A 24,619-nucleotide genomic window follows, 5' to 3' on the forward strand; every position below is an offset into this window, starting at 1 on the left:
TATTGTGTTCGAGTATAATGACTTTTCTGGAGACTAGAAATCTACTCTGTAGGAATCAGCATGGGTCTCGAAAAAGACGGTCATGTGAAACCCAGCTCGCGCTATTCGTCCACGAGACTCAGAGGGCCATAGACACGGGTTCACAGGTAGATGCCGTGTTTCTTGACTTCCGCAAGGCGTTCGATACAGTTCCCCACAGTCGTTTAATGAACAAAGTAAGAGCATATGGACTATCAGACCAATTGTGTGATTGGATTGAGGAGTTCCTAGATAACAGGACGCAGCATGTCATTCTCAATGGAGAGAAGTCTTCCGAAGTAAGAGTGATTTCAGGTGTGCCACAGGGGAGTGTCATAGGACCGTTGCTATTCACAATATACATAAATGACCTTGTGGATGACATCGGAAAATCACTGAGGCTTTTTGCAGATGATGCTGTGGTGTATCGAGAGGTTGTAACAATGGAAAATTGTACTGAAATGCAGGAGGATCTGCAACGAATTGACGCATGGTGCAGGGAATCGCAATTGAATCTCAATGTAGACAAGTGTAATGTGCTGCGAATACACAGAAAGATAGATCCTTTATCATTTAGCTACGAAATAGCAGGTCAGCAACTGGAAGCAGTTAATACCATAAATTATCTGGGAGTACGCATTAGGAGTGATTTAAAATGGAATGATCATATAGTGTTGATCGTCGGTAAAGCAGATGCCAGACTGAGATTCATTGGAAGAATCCTAAGGAAATGCAATCCGAAAACAAAGGAAGTAGGTTACAGTACGCTTGTTCGCCCACTGCTTGAATACTGCTCAGCAGTGTGGGATCCGTACCCGATAGGGTTGATAGAAGATATAGAGAAGATCCAACGGAGAGCAGCGCGCTTCGTTACAGGATCATTTAGTAATCGCGAAAGCGTTACGGAGATGATAGATAAACTCCAGTGGAAGACTCTGCAGGAGAGACGCTCAGTAGCTCGGTACGGGCTTTTGTCAAAGTTTCGAGAACATACCTTCACCGAAGAGTCAAGCAGTATATTGCTCCCTCCTACGTATATCTCGCGAAGAGACCATGAGGATAAAATCAGAGAGATCAGAGCCCACAAAGAGGCATACCGACAATCCTTCTTTCCACGAACAATACGAGACTGGAATAGAAGGGAGAACCGATAGAGGTACTCAAGGTACCCTCCGCCACACACCGTCAGGTGGCTTGCGGAGTATGGATGTAGATGTAGATGTAGATGTAGAGATGAAGAAGCTTGCACAGGATAGAGTAGCATGGAGAGCTGCATCAAACCAGTCTCAGGACTGGAGACTACAGCAACAACAACCACGAATGAGAGTGGAGGAGACTAACTGAGCTCTGCAATAAATTTCAAACAGTAATAGCGAATACCCTTTTCAAGAATCACGAAAAGAGGACGCATACTTTGTCAAGGTCGGGAGATACGGCACGATTTCAGTTACATTACATCACGGGTAGGCAGAGATTCCGTAAACATTTACTGAATTGTAAGGCGTAGCCAGGAGCAGACATAGACTCGTATCACAGTTTAGTAATGATGAAGAGTAGGCTGAAGTTTAAGTGACTAGTCAGTAGGAACAAATGCGCAAAGAATCGAATACGTAAGTATAAAGTATTGAAGATAAACGATTGAAGTTCTCTGAGGCTATAATATTGCGATACTGAGTAGGTCAGTAGGCAGTTCCGTTGAAGATGAATGGACCTCCCTAAAAAGATCAATCACAAAAGTTGAAAAGAATAACTTAGGTGCAAGGGAGGTAACGGTGAAGAATCATCAGTAACAGAAAAACGCATCAGTTAATCGACGAAAGAATGAAGTACAATAATGTTGTGAGAAATTCAGGAGTATAGAAATACAAGTCACGTAGGAATGAAATAAATAGGAAGTGCAGGGAAGGTTGCATCAAAATGTGAAGAAATCCAAAAAGAAATAATTGTAGGAAGGACTGAATCAGCGTAGAAAAGTCAAAACAACCTTCGGTGAAATGAAAAGTAGGAGTGTTAACATTAAGTGTGTAACGGGAAGTCTACTGTCAAATACAGTGGAGAGAGAGGTTAGGTGGAAAGAGTAGGCTAAAGGGCTCTGTGGGAGGAAAGAAACAGGAGTTAATGCAGAACAGATAAGCGATCCAATACTAGAATAAGAATTTGAAAGAGTTTTGGAAGACTTAAGATCGAGTAAGGCAGCAGGGATAGATAATATTCCATTAGAATTCCTCAAATCACTGAAGGAAGTGGCAGCAAAAAGACTATTCACGTTGGTGTCTGCATGGTATGAGACTGTCGATAAGCCATGTTTCGAAAAAACATTATCCACACAAATGAGAGAGTTATCGCACAGTCGGCTTAACAGCTCATGCATCCAAGTTGTTGACGGGAATAATATACAGAAGAACGGAAAAGAACATGAATGAAGTGTTAGATGACGATCAATTTGGCCTTAGGAAAGGTAAAGGCACCAGAGAGGTAATTCTGACGTTACGGTTGATAATGGAAGCAAGACCACAGAAAATACAAGACACGTTCATAGGATGTGTCAACCTCGATTAAGCGTTCCGCTATGTCAATAGTACAAGTTGTTCGAAATTCTTAGAAAAATAGGGGTAAGTTTCAGGGAAAGACGGGTAATGTAGAATGTGTACAAGAACGAAGAGGAGATAATAAGAGTGGAAGGTCAAGAACGAAGTAAGGGGTAAGATAGGGATGTAGTCTGTCGCCACTACTGTTCAACCTGTACACTGAAGAAGCAAAGAGGGAAAATCAAAGAAATGTCCAAGAGCGAAATTAAAATTCAAGGTGAGAGGAAAGCAATAAGATTCACTGATGACATTGCTATCCTCAGTGAAAGTGAAGAAGAATAACAGGATCTGCTGAAAGGAATGAACAGTCTAATGAGTACAGAATAGCGACTGAGAGTAAATCGAAGAAAGATGAAAGTATTGACAAGTAGCAGAAATAAGAATAATGAGAAACTAAACATCAGGATTGGTGATCACGAAGTTGATGAAGTTAAGGAGTTCTTATACCTAGGCAGCAAAATAACGCATCATGGACAGAGCAGAGGATATAAAATGCAGACTAGCTCTGGAAAAAAGGGAATTCATGGCCAGGGGAAGACTACTGATATTAAACGTAGGTCTTAATCTGAGGAAGAGAGTACTGAGAATGTACTTTTGGAGCAGGGCATTTCTGAGAATGTACGTTTGGAGTATACGGTAGTGAAACAGACTGTGGGAAAACCAGCGCAGAAAAGAATCGGAGCATTTGAGATGTGGTGCTACAGAAGAACGTTTAAAATTAGGTGGACTGATAAGGTAAGAAATGAGGAGGTTCTACGGAGAATAGACATGGAAGGAAATATATGGAAATCACTGACATACGTTCCCTTCCTCTCTAATTCTTCGGAGGACCTCCTCATCCCTTGCCAGTCCATAAGTATTACACTAAAATCACCATGTCAGCATATCAGGATTGAAGACATTAATCTCGGAAGTACCTTTTCTTACGATGATACCAATTAAAATGGTTAGATTAGTGTACTACCTTTATTTCAGTGCGAAGAAAGATGCGAGAATAGCCTGAAATGAGAGCTGAAATTTTGTAAGATAACTGTTTACACCTGTCAAATATTCCAAGTAATGCATCTCTGAGCCATCAGTTGTGCAAAAATATCTTTATTCTCTACCGGTTTCTTTCAAACAAACAAATAACCACGTTCGCAGGACTCATCACTGTACAGCTTTTCCTTCTATGAAGATGTTATTTAGCCGAAACCGGCAGAGATGAAAGGTTTATTTGTACAACTGACGGCTCAGAGATACATTTCTTGAAATGAGGGTATTTGTCAGTGCGATGCAGGTAGCAGCGTCCTTGGAGTATGAAACACAACGGTCGACGTTTGCTTATCAGCGTTACAAATCTCTCAGCCCGTTATCAAGAAGTGGAAAACATTTGGAGGCATGGAGCGGGAATGTTGCCTTGAGGAAGGTATTAGAGAACTCGTGCAACGAAAATTGATATTATGTTTCATGGATGGTGCTATTATGTTTTGTCTGATTTTCCAATTACGTCTGTAGAAAGAGAAGACTGTATCCATCGCATGTGTGGCTAAAAGAAAGTAAAGCGTAAGGCAGTGTAAAGATATTAACACGTGCATTAGATTAGCAAATGTTGGAACGAGTATAACCGTGGTAAACGGACTAAAAAGACACTAATCCGTGAGTGAATTCAATCACTGGAGCTGAGCCAACAGGCGTAGCCTTCTGAAAAACCGCTTCTAAGACAGAGTGCCAGGTCTGTACTACAGGGTGGTCGGAAATTCTCGTTACAGACTTCTGGGACTTGTAGAGGGGAGTGAGTGCATCGTATTTTGAATAGGAACCCATGTCTGGAAACGCCATCCAACGAGATTACAGATCGTCAAAGTTATGGGCGCGGGCGTCTGTTAATGTACGTATACACGGGGTGATTCCGTGATGACGTTACAGACTTTCTAGGTTGACGGAAAACGATTAATGTATTAATTTGAAGTAAGGATCCCTGTACCGGAAACGAACGAGTCGAAACTTATGAAGGAAAACCGTTCTGATACCCTTGACAGTTGAATACATATACCGTGTCTTGTGTTGCGAAGAGTGTAGGGCTGGTAACTTTCAGAGGGTGTAGAACGGACAAAAACGAGAAAAAATGTCCAGTAAACGTGGGCTCTAGATTGCTTACCTGAGGAGCTATGTCCATTCGCTCATCTTCGTTAATGTGAAACATATCTCCTCTACTGAGCAAGTGTTCATAGCTGTTGAGGTACGCACTTTAGAGCCCACGTTTATTGGGCATTTTTTCTCGCTTTTGTCCACACTACAACTACTGGAAGTTACCAGCCCTACACTCTTCGCAACACACGAACCGGTACATGTAATCAACTTCCAGAGGTATCAAAACGGTTTTCGTTTATAACTTTCGACTCGTTCGGTTCCAGTACAGGGATCCTTACTTCAAATTAATACATTTATCGTTCTCCATCATCCTAGAAAGTCTGTAACATCATCACGGAATCACCCCGTTTATACGTACATTTACAGGCGCCCACGCCTATAAGTTTGGCGCTCTGTAGTCTCGTTGGATGACGTTTCCGAACATAGGTTCCTATTCAAAATAAGATGTATTCACTCCCCTATACAAGTCCTAGAAGTCTGTAACGGGAATTTCCAACCACCCTGTATGTGCAGGTTATCTAGGCTCCAGCCGAACCATAAAAATTTCGAGTTTAAAACAGATGTACATTGCCTACTTATATTAATGCGGCCATCTCTCTAAAGTATGCATAACCACTTTTTGCAGCGAAAACCGTCGCGAGATGTGCAGGAAGAGTGTCATTGATGTTATGGAAGGTACTGACAGGAATGTGGAGCCATGTCGGCTCCGGTGGCGAGGTCATCTGCGCTAAGTTTCTAGCTTGAGGAGCCATGGCGCGAACAGCCTGATCGAGATGGTCCCACAAATTCTCGATTGGTAGTTTGATGGCAGAGGGAGAACGGCGAACTCATCCTGCTGCTCTTCGAACCCCGCACGTACTCTGTGAGGTGACATGTCGCTTTATAATGTTGAAAAATGCCACTGCCGTCGGGAAACATGGTCGTCATGAAGGAGTATATGCTGAATTCCCTGAAGTTATTTGAAAGTTGTATACGCCAGGAGAAACTCAGGTCTCACAGGAGTATATGTAGTCTGCAACCATGGTGCCTTGTACCAGCTCCACTGGACCTATGTACGCCCACGTGAATGCTTCCCAGTGAGTAATGGAACCGCCGACAGCTCGTCTCCGTCCCGCAGTACAGGTGCCAAGTAGCTGTTCCCTTGGGAGACGCCCACCCACTGGCACAATAAAAAAGGTATCAGGATACATCAGACCATGCAACGTCCTGACACTGCGCCAACGTCCAGTGTCGATGGTCACATGGCCATTTCAGTCGTAATTGCCGATGTCTTGGTGTTAACATTGGCACATGCGAGGGTCGTCGGATGTGGAAGTCCATCGTTAGCTGTGTTCGGCGCATTGTGCGTTCAGACACCCTTGTACTCTGCCCAAAATTAAAGTCTGACGTTAGTTACGCCACAGTTCCCAGCCTGTCCTTTTTTTACCAGTCTGCCCGGCCGACGACGTCCGACATCTGTAATGAGGAGGGCCGCCCACCCCCTCGACATCTGGTCGTGGGCTCACCTTGGTTTCGCAACGTGTTGAAGACACTTACCATAGCATTGCTCTACCGCCCGACAAGTCGTGCAGCTTCCGAAATGCTCGTACGGGGACTCCGGGCCATCACAATCTGCCTCGGTCAAACTCAGATAGATCGCGCACCTTCCCCGTTCTGCGCACAGATAACAAGCTCACTGATGCTACATGCACCGTGCGTGTGTGTGACTGCCAATCATTCCCCGCCAGATGTCTGTGCTATCGTCTAGACGTGTTAATGCCGATAGTAGGTCGATGGTCATAATGTTCCGGCTCATCAATATATGGCCCGTGGTGCACCACAGTTACCTCAGCTCCGGTTTTGGATAGCACCAATTTGTCATGCACTGTATACTTTAACCATGTATACTTTAACCATCACAGTATGATAATTAGTTTACTGTCTACTTTTAAACTTGCGGCTAAGTTTTTTCCATTCGTCGCTGAAGTTTGTTTGCCCTAGAGACAAACTACACAAGGCCATCAGTAAAACTAAGGTGTTTCAGATAGGTTCCGATAACATATTTTAGTTTCCCCAGTTTAAGGATCTCAAAATTTCTTCTATGGATGTTGAGAAGAGATTTTATGTTATGAAAACTCTTTGCCTGACTTGTTTGCAGCTTAAAATTTTCCGTTACTTAAAATGATCCAATGTACTATATTCAGCTGTACAGCTCGCTCGTTCATTTCCATGATCAAAGTCTGTTTTTTCCGTGTGAATGGTGCTTGATGATTTTAGTCAATATCTTGCACGTTGAAAACAAAGGCACAGACATGTAATTTTTAAGGTCTTGTCTTCTCCTTTCTTGTGAAGAAAAATAATTACAGTGTTATTCTAGTTTCTGGGAATCGAAATATTTTGCAAACATTCTCCAATTCTAATTTCTTTCATATAGTTTGCTCCAGCTTTAACCATTTCGTTGTATAATCTCCCAGTGGCTTTCTTTGTTCGTATCTCGAATGACCTTATGCACCTCATCTGATATTATCTCCAGCATCACGTTATTTTCATTATTATTCACCCATGTTTCTCATTCGTCTCTTAAAGTACACTAACATTTTACGAAATCTTGGAATACTTATAAATTATCTCACTGTTTCAGTTAAAATGGCATCTGCCATATTCATTAGTGTACACTCATGTTCTGAAAAATACAAAGAAAAAAATACGTTGAACGACTAGAGACAGGACGTTTGTATTCACATGCCATGTGCAGAAATTGTTAGCTTTTGAACCCTGTCGGCCCTCAGGTTCAAGGTCGACATCGATATCGCAGCGCAACAGCACCTACGGTAAAACGTGCCTGCGGCTCTCGTTGTCGATATAAACCGAAGGTAATGTGTGACTTGAGCAGATGTGCAGGATACCTCACAGATGTATGCGCGAACTATACCGTCAAATCAGTGAGCTTGGAGGAGGACGCGTTATTGGCACGAGAGACTCTGATGCATCCATCCGGAAAATTGCTGCTCTTGTGGGACGGAGTATCTCGGCAGTGCAACAGGTGTGTGCAGAATGGTTCATGGAAGGTCATAGAACACGCCGAGATGGGTCAGTGGGTCAGGTCACACCACCCAGACGCCAACTCTCCCCCCCCCCCCCCCCCCCATCCCCGGCTCCTCCCGAGAAGATCGACGCCTTTCAGGACAAGTCTGCAGTCTGCGACCTCATCAGCTCTGGTGCAACACACTCTTAAGCTATCAGGGCTGTCAGTTCTTAGCCATTTATTATAACATGGGTTAGGTGCACGCCGTCCACTTCTTCGCCTACTTTTGACGAATGCGCAGAAACTTGCCAGACGGCAGTGGTATGTGGAACGACATCACTGGCGACAGGAATGGCATCCCACATTTTGGTTCGCTGCAGACAGGGGGAGCGGCATCACAGTCACTGCATTTGCACAAGACATACAGATCCAACTGAGCGCCTTATGGTGAGGGCTGTTATGGGTATAACCACAAATCGCAGATGGTGAATGTCCAGGTCACTGTGACCAGTGTGACCTATGTGGATGACATCCTGCGATCCGTATCCATTCCCTTTCTGCACAGCACTCCAGACGCCATTATTCATCAAGGCAATGCACGATCGCATGCTGCTGTACGAACACGTGCCTTCTAGTTATCTGTCCCGCGAGATCACCAGACTTGTCGCCAATAGAAAATGTGTGGGATGTGGTGAAACTACGGTTGCTTCACTGTCAACCACTATAGACGGACTTTGAGTTCAGGTGAAAGCGGCACGGAACAAGTTATCAGGGCCCATGGCACAACCTGTACCTACTTGGCAGTTCATACTGAACAAGGAAATGATCATTTCTGCAGAACATACTAATATACGTATCCTGTGAATATGAACGTCCTGTTTCTAGTCGTTGAGGATGTTCCGTTTTTCCTGAACATGAGTGTAATTTAGATTGTAGCCATCATAAGTTTTGGTTTTGTTTTCTATACACTTTTATTGTTTAAATCATTTCCAGTATATCATCTCACATCCTCACGAACATATTTACGAATGGTTTCACTTCATCCAGTAGAGCCGGCCGGGGTGGCCGAGCGGTTCTAGGCGCTACAGTCTGGAACCGCGCGACCGCTACGGTCGCAGGCTCGAATCCTGCCTCTGGCATGGGTGTATGTGATGTCCTTAGGTTAGATAGGTTTAAGTAGTTCTAAGTTTAGGGGACTGATGACTTTAGAAGTTAAGTCCCATAGTGCTCAGAGCCATTCGAACCATTCATCCAGTAGATGCGCTCTTGTTCGTGCTGTTACCCGAAGCTGTTCTCTCCTCTCTAATAGATACCACGTTCCGTGCGGGATTTCCTTCGCTTTTGCTTTAGTCATTCCTGCTGCTTATTTTCGTTTTGCATACGTACAGTACATTTACTGAATAATAGCCCCTTTCATCTGTGTCTAATCTACATTTTCTAGGTTACTGAACTTGTTAGTTAATATTATTTGTTATATCTCAGCCGCGTGGGATTAGCTGAGCGGTCTGAGGCGCTGCAGTCATGGGCTGTGCGGCTGATCCCGGCGGAGGTTCGAGTCCTCCCTCGGGCATGGGTATGTGTTTGTCCTTAGGATAATTTAGTTTAAATAGTGTGTAAGCTTAGGGACTGATGACCTTAGCAGTTAAGCCCCATAATATTTCACACACATGTTGTTATATCTCAATATTCATTGATAAATTTTCATGGGTTACATTTACGATTTCCAAGCCAATAAGTCTTTTTCTTTCTAACTTCGTATCGATTTTTACTCAGCACCTTGAGAATCTATGATCATTTTCTATTCAGAATTGATCTGCAACATCTTTCGCGATGATAAACGCTAGTGTTGTTTGGTACGCTGATACATCCTCCAGCTTCCACGTATGCACAATTGTACCATGGCAGAGTATTTACATATCTGAACAACGAATGCACTTGTAAAACGCAAAAAAACGGGTACTAAATTGGGCGAGATGGATCTTTAGATGAAAGGACTGGTAAATATGTCGCATGCCCCATGACATGTCTTTGTCCCGTACCAGGGCACTTATCTCAGAAGCAGACATTCCAGACCAATACACTACAAAATTTCAACTGATATATTAGATATTATTATATATTATATATGCATTCAAGAGCCAAAGAAACTGATACACCTGCCTACTAACAAGGGAACCTCCCCATCGCACCCCCCTCAGATTTGGTTATAAGTTGGCACAGTGGATAGGCCTTGAAAAACGGAACACAGATCAATCGAGAAAACAGGAAGAAGTTGTGTGGAACTATGAAAAAAATAATCAAAATATACATACTGAGTAGTCCATGGCAAGATAGGCAACTTCAACGACATTATGAGCTCAGTAGCGCCGTGGTCCCGTGGTTAGCGTGAGCAGCTGCGGAGCGAGAGATCCTTGGTTCAAGTCTTCCCTCGATTGAAAAGTTTAGTTTTTTATTTTCAGACAATTATTGTCTGACAAATTCTTATGTTTTCATCACTTTTTGGGAGTGATTATCACATACACAAGAAAACCTAAATCAGGCAAGGTAGAAGAATCTTTTTACCCATTCGCCAAGTGTGCAAGCTAGGTGGGTCGACAACATATTCCTGTCATGTGATGCACATGCCGTCACCAGTGTCGTATAGAATATATCAGACATGTTTTCCTGTGGAGGAATCGGTTGACCTATGACCTTGCGATCAAATGTTTTCGGTTCCCATTGGAGAGGCACGTCCTTTCGTCTACTAATCGCACGGTTTTGCGGTGCGGTCGCAAAACACAGACACTAAACTTATTACAGTGAACAGAGACGTCAATGAAGGAACGGACAGATCATAACTTCGCGAAAATAAAAAAAATTAAAATTTTAACTCGAGGGAAGACTTGAACCAAGGACCCCTCGTTCCGCAGCTGCTCACTCAAACCACAGGACCACGGCGCTCCTGTGCTCACATGATCCTCGATGTTGCCTATCTTGCGCATGGACTACTGAGTTTGTATATTTTGCTTATTTTTTTCATAGTTCCACACAACTTCTTCCTGTTTTCTCGATTGATCTGTGTTCAGTTTTTTCAAGGCCTATCCACTGTGCCAACTTATAACTAAATCTGAGGGGGGTGCGATGGGGAGGTTCCATTGTAAGTACAGGGTCCCCGCGAGCACGCGGAAGTGCCGCAACACGACGTGGCATGGACTCGATTAACGTCTGAAGTAGTGCTGGAGGGAACTGACACCATGAGTCGTGGAGGGCTGGCCATAAATCAGTAAGAGTGCGGGTGGGTGGAGATCTCTTCTGAACAACACATTGCAAGGCATCCCAGATATGCTCAGTTATGTTCATGCGTGGGGAGTTTGTTGGCCAGCGGAAGTGTTTAAACTCAGAACAGTGTTACTGGAGACACTCTGTAGCAATTATAGACGTTTGGGGTGTCGCATTGCCCTGGTGGAATTTGCCCAAGTACCTCGGAATGCACAGTGGATATGAATGGATGCAGGTGATCACATAGGGTGCTTACGTACACGTCACACGTCAGAGTCGTATCTAGACGTATCGGGGGTCCCATACTGCTCCAACTGCACACACCCCACATCATTACAGAACCCCCACCAACTTTAACAGTCCCCTGCTGACATGCAGGACACAGGGTTTCATGAGGTTGTCTCCATACCCGTAGAAGTCCATCCGCTCGATACAATTTGAAACGAGACTCGTCCGACCAGGAAACATGTTTCCAGCCATCAAGAGTCCGATGTCGGTGTTGACGGGACAAGGTAAGGCGTAAAGCTTTGTGTCGTGCAATCAAGGGTACAAGAGTGGCCTTTCGGAACCGAAAACTCATATCGATGATGTTTCTTTGAATAATTCGCACGCTGGCACTTGCTGATGGCCCAGCATTGAAATCTGCACCAATTTGCGGAAGGACTGCACTTCTATCAGGTTGAACGCTTCAGTCATCGTTGGTCCCGTTCTTGCAGGATCTTTTTCCGGCCGCAGCGATATCGGAGATTTGATGTTTTAGCGTATTCGTAATATTCACGGTACACTCGTGAAATGGTTGTGTGGGAAAATCCCCACTTCATCGCTACCTCGGAGAAGCTGTATCCCATCGCTCGTGCGACGACTATAACACCATGTGCAAATTCACTTAAGTCTTGGTAACCTGCCATTGTAGCAGCAGTAATATACCTAACAACTGCGCCACTAATTTTTTCTCTTATACAGGTTTTGCCGACCTTAGCGCCGTATTCCACCTGTTTACGTATCTCTGTATTTGAATACGCATGCCTATACCTGTTTCTTTGGCGCTTTAGTATATATGCTGCCCGTTTCGGTTCATTTAACCATGTTCACACTATACAGACATAAGAGTGTGAAACTTCCTGGCTGATTAAAACTGTGTGCCCGACCGAGACTCGAACTCGGGACCTTTGCCTTTCGCGGGCAAGTGCTCTACCATCTGAGCTACCGAAGCACGACTCACGCCCGGTCCGCACAGCTTTACTTCTGCCAGTATCTCGTCTCTTACCTTCCAAACTTTACAGAAGCTCCGCTGCAGACTGAAAATCTCATTCTGGAAACATCCCCCAGGCTGTGGTTAAGCCATGTCTCCGCAATATCCTTTCTTTCAGGAGTGCTAGTTCTGCAAGGTTCGCAGGAGAGCTTCTGTAAAGTTTGAAAGGTAGGAGACGAGATACTGGCAGAAGTAAAGCTGTGAGGACCGGGCGTGAGTCGCGCTTCGGTAACTCAGATGGTAGAGCACTTGCCCGCGAAAGGCAAAGGTCCCGAGTTCAAGTCTCGGTCGGGCACACAGTTTTAATCTGCCAGGACGTTTCATATCAGCACACACTCCGCTGCAGAGTGAAAATCTAATTCTGGATAAGAGTATGAGTTTATCGGTGCTGCAATGCGTCTGTTTGTACTGATGGTTCATCTGTGACGCTTCGGCATTAATTGGCTGACACGTTCTGTCCATTCGACTAAACTTACCTAAAGGTTACCTTTCATAATAAGAGGAAGGAGGCACGTCATCTTGTAGTATACAGAAAACTCTCAACGCCAGTGACTTAGGTACTGTAATTTTTCAGACAGTGGCCAACAGCCGACTTTACATCAACTCTATTATCGTGGGTGTGGTGTCTGCGTTGGGCTACAGCTGCGCGGGCCAGTTCGTCAACTGGCTGGGCTACCGAACTCTGATGAGTGAGTACCAACGACGGCCAGCGCGTATTGAGGCGTTTGCTAAGCCAGCGGTTTTTTTTAAAACTAACCACAGTTACTCAGGTGTGAGATTAGGATGAACTGAGGTGGTGTGTGTCTCTTGCAGTGATCTGCTTCTTCTCGAGTGGAGCTTTCGGCATCGGAGTCCAGTGGTCGACCAACACCGACCTGACGCTGGCCATGCTGTCGCTGTACCTGGCGCTCGTCGGCATCTGCTCCACCTGCATGATGGGCGTCGTCGTCACCATATTCTCCACCTCTCTAAGGTACGCTGGTGATAATACGCGGCAGAGAAACAAGAACGGTGGAGTATTTCGTTAAAAGAATTTTGCTACGAAGACCAGTTAAATGAAAACCGAACGCCTGTCACAACGGGACATGGTCCATTGAGAAGAAATCACTGCACGCCTTAAGACATACACCCATTCAAAGACGAGACGATCAGTTCCTCTTTCGTAAAATGCGGGCTGCAGCTCATTGACCCACATGTTGGATCCACTCTTGCCCTTCCTCGTCCGACTGAATGCGACATTCATACGTGTCTTTCTTCAGGCCACCAAAGACGTGAAAATCACACGGCGAAAGATCCGTGCTGTACGAAGAAAATGCCGCCGTCTCTCAACGAAATTGCAGAAGCATAATAACCTTCGATTGGCAGTGTGAGGCCGGGCGTTACCAAGAAACAGGATGATTCCGCCCGACTGAATACCCGGACGAAGAAGTGCACGGGCGGGTGTGGTTGTAGATCTGTCAGCGACCGGCCGCGTTCTGCAAAAAAGGAATTGATCGTCTCGCCTTCCAGTGGGATAAATGTCTTGACACCGTGGTGATCCCGTTGTGGCGGGTGTTCGATTTCATTTGACTGCTCATTATATTTTGCAATAAATTGTAGCACACTGAATGTGTATAGGAGAGGCCTCAAAAAGGAGGTTACACATTATCATGACAGACCAGGTAACTTTTATTGAATGCTGCACTACGCTTCACAATCACACACATACGTAACGCTATTTTTCAGTACAGTTACCAAGTCTCTGTTAGCAACGGACGGAACGTTTTACCAATCATCGAATTCCCCGACTATAAAAATCCGCTATTTCGACACGGATCCGTTCGAAAACATCTGTGTGAACGTTCTTAGGGTTGGAAAATCTCTTTTCTCTCACAATGTTTTTCAGCTTGCCGAAAAGACGAACTGCCTGGTGCAGGATGTTGACTTCCAGATGGGCACCACAGGCGTCTGTGCGAAAAAGGGCAAATTATTGGACCATTTCTGTGCGTTTAGCCGTGACATTGAGTTATATCCGTATACCGCCAGAAATGAAGGATCAGTCCTTCAGGAATTGAGACGTTTGGCTCAATAATTGTGCTTTCCTGCGTCGTACTTCAAATCTGGTGTTTATTTCTGTTTGCCTCGCCATTTCAATTGTAGCTGTGATGAACCTGTTAATCACACCGCAGCAGAACTGTGTCTGCCGGGAACCTGTGACAGATACTCTCTTCTGTCAAAGAGTCAATCTTGTTGTGCAGTGGTCTTAGCGTCGGACCACGCACGTAATTTACTTTGTGAAGTGCCTACGTAATATCGTGCGAGATTGTCCACGTGTTAAGGCACTATATTTACGTCCGAGAGGACTAGGATTAAAAACCCCTTGTTGTCATCCTAATTCAGAATCTCTATGTCTCCCTCATCACTTGAGGTGAATATTGAATCGTTACGTACACTTCCACCATCGTTCTACAGGCTGAGCGAGTATTCCAAACACGGCGTCGTGATAATTGACCCCCACCCTTTTTTTTCTCTTTTCATAAACTCGCGGTGCCATTAACTGTGAAACAAAACTCGAAAATTTTTCAGTGTGCAAGGGATTAAGCTGTAGAGAGGAACATAACGCGTCCGTATCTCCCGCTATCGAGGTCGTAAGACCGGGTTCGATTCCCGGCGGGGTCAGGGATTTTCTCTGCCTCGTGGTGACTGGGCGTTGCGTGATGTCCTTAGGTTAGTTAGGTTTAAGTAGTTTTAAGTTCTAGGGGACTGATGACCATAGATGTTAAGTCCCATAGTGCTCAGAGCCATTTGAACCATTTTGAGGTCGTAAGAGATGGACATGATAATCAGTGAAAACACGTTACCAATGTCACGGCGTATACAGTGTACAGAATGGCCAAGCTAGGAATGTGAGCGACAGGATAGGCAATGAATTTCATGGTAATAAATTGAAGGCATAATTGACACTGAAGTGGTTTGTTGGAAGAAGGGATACAGAGGCCATGCATGGGGGAAGACATGAAAAAACTTCAGTCTCTCCAAGAACAGTCCGTTGCGTGCCGAGGCCAGTAACAAAGAGAGCGAGCAAACCCCGAGGCCCGCTATAGCTAAATGTCTTCCGATCTGACTGGAAGAAGCTCATCGGTCGTCTGAAAAGCGCTGACAGGGCACGTGGGTCTTCGCTTCCACGCCCCAGGCTTGGTGCAGTATCGAAACTACCTACACTGCTACAGTACTTAGAATTAGTAACAACTAGGCACTGAACAGTTAGTAGACCACCCCTACCATGGAAGAGCGTTGCATACAGCAAAGCTACAATCACCTTTGCTAACGAACGAAGTCTGTCATTGCTGCGGAACGTATTTTCACCGGGTATAGAATGGAATACTAGAAAGAGTAAGTTTACCTGCTACTGATGCTCTTTGGGATTCCATTATTAAAGAATCTGTGGAAATGCTCACTGCGGAAAACCTTATCAATCTGGACAGAGGCTGTCGGTTGGACAACACATGAAATCCCCTTACCTCCACCATTTGTTCTCAGCGTAAACGGCAGACTACTATCTTTTTTAAATTATTGGCTTTCGGGGCGTGCCATCTTAACAGGGGAACTCAGTCATGGCGATACGAAAGTGAGGATAACACAACTCCCAGTCCCCAAGCCGAGAAAATCTCCGACCTGGCCGGGAATCGGACCCTGGCCCCTTCGGTTAGTAATCCGCTACACTGAATGCGGAGTTACCGAGGCGGACAGCGGACTCGCTGAGAGCCATTGCGAGCGGCAGCCCACCGGAACAGCCGAGTTTCGCGTTTGCATCATCGAGGGCACTGCCTACAAGCAGTGTTATCTTGGTAGTTACAACGTGAAACGTACAGAGGACGCTAGCAACTAGTGCAACGTGGGTAGCATGTGACATACATCGTCCGCTCACCTAGATGTGTCCAGAAGAAACATCGCTGCGTGCTGCACAGCCAGCTGCACACGTCGGATATTCTATACGCCAGAAAATTTTCAAGATCCACATCCGACTCAATCAGGTTCGGTTAGAATTGTCGAAGAAAGCGTCTGTATCCTCTATTGGGGTTTACAGTTACCTATTTATTTTAACAGACAAAATACGATAGAAGCCAGGCAGAGTCAGCGACTATGCTCTAAATTTCGATATCTGTAATTAAACAAAATTTAATCCTCTCCACCTACCTCCTCAGAGATTCGTTTCTTCCAGTACCAGCAAAAACTGTAGACCGTTAGATTTGTTCATTGGCATTCTGGTACGTCCCTCCTGCGTAGCTCTACCCATAGAACCAACTGGGGGGATTAGTTTGCTTTCAAAATTTCTTTGCAAAAAATCAAGAGATTATTTACATCAGTGAGTTAACAGTGACTAAATTCCTTGTTGTTGTTTCACTAGTTTTATTTGTGTACTGAGCTCTGCATCACTGATTATTAGTGATTTATCCATCTTCTGGAAAATTTTTGCAGCTTAAGGGTAAAGATGACCAAATGACTTTCTGTCGTTGCTCTACGTTTGCATCAGCAGGATGTTAGTGAAATAAGGGTGTGTATTGATTCCAGTCTATAACAACCAGTCCGACACTTAGTAATAGCCTCGACAAGATCTAGGACCTCAGGACTACTAGTGATCATTAGATTACTGAAACAAAATTTGTGTGTATTTTGTGGTGGCAGTTCCAGGGAAGGAACGAAGTACAAGGAGCTTTGGCTGGAACGCTCAGACGGCTGAAGTTCGACATCCAGTCTAGCTACAGATGTCTTCGTGGAACCCTACTTCACAAGATGATACCATACATCTTTAGGTCTTCCCTATTCATAACTTACCAACATTAGCGTTTATAGAGGCGACTATACAAGATACTGAAATTTTTGTGCAAGGAAATTTGTTCACATCGTATGACCATGCGACTGTAAAACTGTATGTCCGCTAATTATATTTGCATAGTAAGGCCATAAAACTCGATTCACGTGGGATTATTGGATTATGGTTTCTCTCTTCATTACGTGCACAGACTTTGCAGGAAGATTTCTCACACAGCCGCAGGGAGAATATAATCATAACCGTAAATGCTTCAGTTTAACTTAGTACAGATTTCACTTTATTTTAATGAGATATTACCATTTAGTCGCCCTGTTGATGTAATTTCCGAAGTTTTCTGCAGTATAGCGAATAAGAATATAGAAATGCGGATAAGCTGTAATAAACCTCATAGTGGACACACTGTCGTAGGCAAGACAGACGCAAAGACAACATACGCCGTAGTAATACAGGGAGTAGATTGAAAAATCGGCCAACCAACATTATCCCTTTACCATCGTTTCGATATATGTTTCTTAGAAACATTGACCATATTACATCATATGATGCCACAATAGATTGATGAGGCCGAGCGGCTCTTTTCACAAACGAAATTGATGAAACAAAGAGTTATTGCAAGCCATGGCTTTAGATAGCGCCAGATCAGATTTTTCATTCTATTCAGAATTACATAGTTGCTCTTTCGCAGCCATGTTTCAGATTTTGTAATATAGGGAGCCCCAGGAGGAGTGGTGAGTATTCTGGAATAAGACATGAACGATCATTCGAAGCAAAAAAGTCTAGTAAATATGGACTCCAAAACGCATACTTTAAGAGCTATGAACAGTTCATCATCTTCAATACAGAGAAACACACATTTCTTCTATTGCAAGCTCTATGCTTTCCGTATTTTGAGAGGTTGCAGTAAGGACAAAAAAAAAAAAAAAAAGTCCAGTAAACAGGGGCTCCGAAGTGTATATCGTAAGAGTTATGAGCACTCTCTCACGTTCCCTACTGTGAAACACATCTATTCTACTAAAAAAGTGCTCATGGATGTTAAGGAATGGATTCTAGAACCCATGACTGTTAGAAAATTTTGTACTGTTTTGTCCTTACTACCTCCTCCCAAAATATGGAAAGCAAAGAGGCTGAAATAGAAGAGATTTGTTTCACAGTGTCTAAGATGAAGAGGTGGTCTCTACTCTCAAGGTACGTATTTTAGAGACTTTTTTTCTTCGAATGATCGTTCAAGCCATATCACTAAAATCGACCATTCCTCCTACTACACACTGTACAGACACTATTTAGATTCTATGAGGACGCTGTATACAGTACATTAAAATCGCTTTACAAATATTGGGGAAGGAGTCCTCAACTGATGAAACAAAAATAAAGTTACATTATTAAGTTGTTTCAGTTATAATTGAAAAAGCATTGTTCAGTGCTCATCCTGACTACGTTCACAGTAAATTCACATCTTATTAACGCACAGAAACTGACAGATGTGATCAAAATGATCCAGTTATGTAGTCGTCGTATCGCGGATTGCCCTGCAGGTGGTGTGAAGACTTTATAAACTTTCCATGACACAGTGACACAGAGTTTCCACATTCGGAACGTCCCCTAGTAAATTTATCCTTTTACGTGCTTCCACAGACAAGTAGACAAGTAGTCAAAGGGCGTAAGTCGCATGCTATTTGACTTGTATTCCATACGGTTGACGTCGGGCAGTGCATCTCGAACATTCTCAGTTCTATGTTCTGGAGCTCCAAATCGTCAATGCTAACCTCATCATGGGTTGAACAGGTGCAGAGAATAACTGACTACTAACTCCGATAATGGCTGATAAATCGAAATGAACAACATTTGTCATACGTCGAAAATTCCCCATCGACTGTTAAAAAACTACTGTAACACCACTAATGCTCGAAAAACTTAATTCCCTTTCCAAATTTCTGTTTGGTTTCCTCCATGCTCCGATCGATATACAGGTTGAACAACAAATATCTGAATGAAATTATTCTGGGAAATAGGCCGCGTTATTCTGAAACATCAAAACAACTGAAATACTGACACTTCGATCGATTGACATCTGAGTACTGACTACCATTTAAGCAATGACAGAAGCTGACTAGCTCATAACCTCCATAAGACTGCTTTCAACTGATGCTAACGAATGAAAAATTCAGCCGATTTTATCCGTTATCGGCAAACAGTACACACTGGAACTCGGTCGTCTCTCTGTTACAGAACCACGGCTGTCAGCCTGACCATGATGTTCGGCAGAATCGCTGCTCTATCGGGCAACGTCATCTTCCCTGTGCTGCTGGACATAAGCTGTCAGCTGCCTTTCTTCATTGTTAGCGGTGTCAACATAGGTAAGTATTATAATTATCTGCCAAGCGTTGCACTTGCTTAAAGTTGTACTAAGTACTTCAGGTATGATAAGTATGCGGAAATTTGGAAATTTATGGTAAGGCCTTAAGGGACTAAACTGCTGAGGTCATCGGTACTACTTAATCTAACTAAACTTACGCTAAGAACAACACACACACCCATGGCCGAGGGAGGACTCGAACCTCCGACGGGGGGAGCCACGGGGACCTTGACAAGGCGCCCTATACCGCACTGCTACCCCGCGCGGCTGATATAAATGTGGGGAATCAATGCAAAGTAGGAGATATGTTTCATGAATATGCTGACATAACATACGTGATTACACTCCCCTATCAAAAGTATTCGGGCACCGAGTAGACAATAATGTGGGACGTGTTCACCCTCCGCCTACATGACGGCTTGAACAACGCTGGAGACACTTTCAGCGAGATGAACGGAGGTTTGTGGAAAAAAGTAACCCTTCTTCCTCAAGAATCGAAACCAGAGAAGGTAGCAATGGTTGCTATGCTCTGTAGGGAGGTCGTTATTGTAAATTCTTTGAGTTCAAGTCGGGATTCTGGACAGGCCAAACCATTTCAGGAATGTTATGGTCCACCAACCATTATCTCGCGATGCTGCTTTACACTAATTACCCAAAACATTATGCACCTGCTTAATAGCCTGTTCGCCCGTCTTTGGAACGAAATACATCACTGATTCTACGCATCAGAGATCCGACAGTTTGTGGCAGGTTTGTGGGCGTATGTGGCATTAGATCATTGTACCCCATTCAGTTTAACTTCATACAAACAGTCATTATGCTAACTTGACTGTTGGTAGCACTTTGGAACTCATGAGTGATTCCTTCGCTGACACCATGAGAATTTTTACAACCACATTCCGGAATGCTCGACGGTTCCTGTCCGTCAGTACATGAGGTGTGCCTGGTCTTGGTTTAGCTGTGGTTGTTTCTTGCCGTTAGCACATCACCAACTGCCGACACGGACAGCTGTAGTAAGATTGAAATACTACTGATGGATGTGTTAGTCCGGATATACACTATGACCAGCCCACGTTCGAAGACATTGAGCTCTACTGACGGACCTATTCTGCCGTGACTGCTTCTCTTCTGACAACACGATACGCTCCACCTCCTTTTACACTAGTTGGTCCGCCTCTCGTGACATCTAGTAGTCAATTGGTTCAAATGGTTAAAATGGCTCTGAGCACTATGGGACTTAACTTCTGTGGTCATCAGTCCCCTAGAACGTAGAACTACTTAAACCTAACTAACCTAAGGACATCACACACACCCATGCCCGAGGCAGGATTCGAACCTGCGACCGTAGCAGCCGCGCGGTTCCGGACTGAGTGCCTAGAACGGCTAGACCACCGCGGCCGGCTAGTAGACAATTCCGCATTACAAAGAGGTGTCCAGATACTTATTACCAGATAGTGAATACAGCTGTCGGAGGACGAAGCACTTTATCAGGAAGAGATCTGACCGTTGTCGATGAAAGATTACCGTCAAACGTTCTTGCCTAGGGACGCCAGATGAAAGTTGATGTCGTCAAGCCCTGAATGAAAATTGCGCAACGGATAACTGGGGAGAGGATCTTGAGAGCGCTACCTAGAGAGCGTGCCCTTTCTGTACGATACTAGGCAAGGGGCTGGAGGGCTCACACGCTGATGTGTGGGTCCCTGCATTCTACATCTTTTATTTTAAATGAATTCCTTTAACTTGACTTCTTTGTGATTTTTAAGGTATGTTAAAGATTGATGACATTATCACTCGACTTTACAGCGATTGCAGCAATTGTTCCAGTTTACAGATATTACAATTTTACAACTTATAGCTCGGGTATATTATATACTAATCTGCACGCACATTTCTACGGGTAAGACGGAATTGCGTTGTCCAAATGTATACCATCAAAATCTCCCAAAATTTTACAAGGGACATCCACTATGTGAGGAGGATAACGGGCAAACTGGGGAACAGATACATTAACACAGGGGGTCAAATTTCCGAAACTAAACGAGAACATTCATTCCCTTACACAATCCGTAGCTGGAAATAAAAGAATTAGAACAAATATTCAAATACCTCTCTTTCATGCGTGAACATTGAGACAGACGCACTAAGGGCACGTCTGCTCACTTACCCGTCTTCTGCAACACTCCCCGAATATGGCGGGCACCCGGAGGTCTTCCTGGGCCCCGGTGGGTGGGGTGGTCGAACCACTTGCCCGTGACCAACCTCTCCACCCCAAATCTTGTGACACTGGAACGTCTTTGACTTTTATCTGCCTGCGCTATCTGTCTGATCCCCTACCCAGGTTGGCACTACTATACTACAGAACTACTTCCCAACTAAGATTTGGCCACGCTTTACGGAAAGGTGTGAGGAGGATTAGGAAAGTTCATATGCAGATTCACATTCACGTACAAGAAATGCATAATACACGACACAAATAAATACGTGTTATGAAGCCTGATGCATTTCTTTCCAGCCGTCCACATGGGTTCAGTTGCACCCGCGTCCGGCCGTGTCGTGTAATAAAATTGGGGGTGGAGCCGTCTCTTTGCATTTCCCCGTGCGAGCGAGCAGCGAAACCTACTGCTTATAGAGCGGAAACTACTGTACCGTTTCATCGATACAAATAAAATGTAGTATTGAGGTTGGATTTCATTGGGGACCGTGATCTCGATGGCCGCATTATTAGTATATCAAACAGCGAGAAAAAGCAAACCAGAAAAATGTAAACAAGAAAAGTGGTAGCCTCAGCTCGTAAGTGGTTTGAGATCATTTATTGCAGCAAATCGATTTACACAGTGACTGAAATCGATATACTGTAATAAATGATTTTAGAACCTCCTGCGACCGAGGGTGCCATTTTTATTGTTTACAAAATGCCATATCTCAGGTTTCCTGACATATGTTCGTAGAGTTACTTTCCATTTTTTTGTCAACTGTGCTGTGTAGGAATGCGGGATACTATTTTTAGTAATACCGCGTATTTCGTATTTTGACAAAATAAATGTTATACTTACAAGTGAATGGGAAAGATGTTCTGTAAATTGAGCAACTGCGATGTCAGCTTAGCTCGGTCCATACTTGTGTCTAAGTGACGCGGTGACGCTGCAACCCTCGGAAGTATGTCCTAAGAGTGAAACGGTAGCTAGCACATCAGTCCACGCACAAATCATACACATCAGTGTTAATGTGAGGGTGCTACGTCGTTTGAAGTTTCCTGCCCATTGTTGCTTCCTTGTATAAGTTGAAAAAACATACAGAAACATAAATTTAACCTTTAAGACAAATCCAACGGCCTTGCCGCAGTGGTAACACCGGTTCCCGTCAGATCACTGAAGTTAAGCGCTGTCGAGCTGGGCTAGCACTTGGATGGGTGACCATCCGGTCTGCCGAGCGCTGTTGGAAATCGGAGTGCATTCAGCCCTTGTGAGGCAAATTGAGGAGCTACTTGATTGTGAAGTAGCGGCTACGGTCTCGTAAATAGACATACTGCAGGGAGAGCGGTGTGCTGACCACATGTCGCTCCAAATCCGCACCTAGTGCGCCTGTGAGCTGAGGATGACACTGCAGTCGGTTGGTACCGTTGGGCCTTCCAAGGCCTGTTAGGACGGAGTTCAGTTTAGTTTTAGAGCAAGACAGAACCGTAGAGAATTAATTTCATGGACTGTGCGGCCTGTCCCGGCGGAGGTTCAAGTCCTCCCTCGGGCATGGGTGTGTGTGTTTGTCCGTAGGATAATTTAGGTTAAGTAGTGTGTAACCTTAGGGACTGAAGACCTTAGCAGTTAAGTCCCATAAGATTTCACACACATTTGAACATTTTTGTCCCGGCGGAGGTTCGAGTCCTCCCTCGGGCATCGGTGTGTGTGTTTGTCCTTAGGATAATTTAGGTTAAGTAGTGCGCAAGTTTAGGGACTGATGACCTTAGCAGTTAAGTTCCATAAACTTTCACACACATTTTTTGAACCAATGATTTCAAGCAAAAGAGAGGGGGGGGGGGGTGGCAGTTGTGGGCTGTGATATCAGAAAATTGTACAACAAAATTTAATGTGTAACAGGTAATCACCATGTACAAATACGGAAATACTCTTACTCAAGACAATTTATCGTCATAAATTAATGTATGTGCGCTATATTTGCTTCTGAACTGGCAGAAGTGAAAGTCTTCAGGATGGCAATGCTTTGTGCCTGATCCCTGCCACTGATAACAATAGCAATAATTATAATAATAATAATGTGTAGGCCCTACAACAGTGTAGTAGTCATTACGCAATAACTAATGTGTTGTGCTGTTAATCAGTTTGTTTATCCGTTGCAAAGCGAATAGTGAAGCAATTTATGGTCCATTGTAGGAATAGTCTTATGAAAAAGAGGTGGTAGTAATGACGTGTCAAAAACCATTTAGTTTCGTGACCGAAACACCGTTGATGCCTTTTGTATTTTACCTCTAAGAAAATTTCATTTTACCCCTCTGGGAGTAGATCAGAAACCACTAATCTAAAGTCATAGGTGTCTCATATAGAAACTAATTTTAAATATATGTCATGGTGTTCGTTTTGTCAATTTAGTGTTAGTGGCTGAGGAAAGCCATACAAAATTCTGCAAGGAATGTTTTGATACAAATGGTGTAGACAGCATGGGCTACTGTACTGCAAAAACTGAGCCACCATCCATAAACATCTATGTCTGAAAATTACTTTTGCACGTTTCAGCTAACGCTGCTTTCACCCGCTTGCTGCCCGTCACCAAGGGCAAGACGTTAGCGTGAAGCACGTGGAGCCGCGCACTGCTTAAGCTAAGAGTCAAGCAGTTCCGGATGTCGGTAACGACGCTGCGGTACCTACGGTCGACTCAGCGCGTCACTGCTGAGATGTCAACATTCTTCACTGCAGGCACACCTTCTCGTCTTCTACTTAAACTGCCGGGTGCGCTATGTCCCTCGTAAACACCGTGTGTGCGATAACGCAGCTCAACGGTTCCTCATCAAAGTGAGGAACGTCTCAGTATTGACATGTACATGTTTAACTTATTTATGACAATAAATTCTTTTGTTTTTTTACCTAGCGATCCCTGTATATACTTTTCTTTTAGAAACTATTCCAGATTTATCTCATTCAGGAAAATGCTGGAGCTCTAAAGTCTTGTGGCAGTGCCATCTGGAAGACTC

The 24,619-nt window shown here is 44.2% G+C and overlaps 1 protein-coding gene and 1 pseudogene across 1 annotated transcript in view; both read left to right on the plus strand.

Annotated features, from left to right (window-relative positions):
- LOC124796414 overlaps positions 1 to 24,395 on the plus strand; it is a 55,078-nt gene extending 30,683 nt beyond the window's left edge. Inside the window, exons 3-6 of the mRNA XM_047260590.1 lie at positions 12,828 to 12,942; positions 13,067 to 13,226; positions 19,293 to 19,420; positions 24,165 to 24,395. Coding sequence (XP_047116546.1) covers positions 12,828 to 12,942; positions 13,067 to 13,226; positions 19,293 to 19,420; positions 24,165 to 24,220 — 459 coding nt within the window. The 3' untranslated portion in view covers positions 24,221 to 24,395. The remainder of the gene's footprint in view (positions 1 to 12,827; positions 12,943 to 13,066; positions 13,227 to 19,292; positions 19,421 to 24,164) is intronic.
- LOC124796815 lies at positions 22,743 to 22,860 on the plus strand (annotated as a pseudogene).
- Positions 24,396 to 24,619: the final 224 nt, after the last annotated feature.

The sequence above is a fragment of the Schistocerca piceifrons genome, chromosome 4 (assembly GCF_021461385.2).
Source record: "Schistocerca piceifrons isolate TAMUIC-IGC-003096 chromosome 4, iqSchPice1.1, whole genome shotgun sequence".
Taxonomy (NCBI): Eukaryota; Metazoa; Arthropoda; class Insecta; order Orthoptera; family Acrididae; genus Schistocerca; species Schistocerca piceifrons.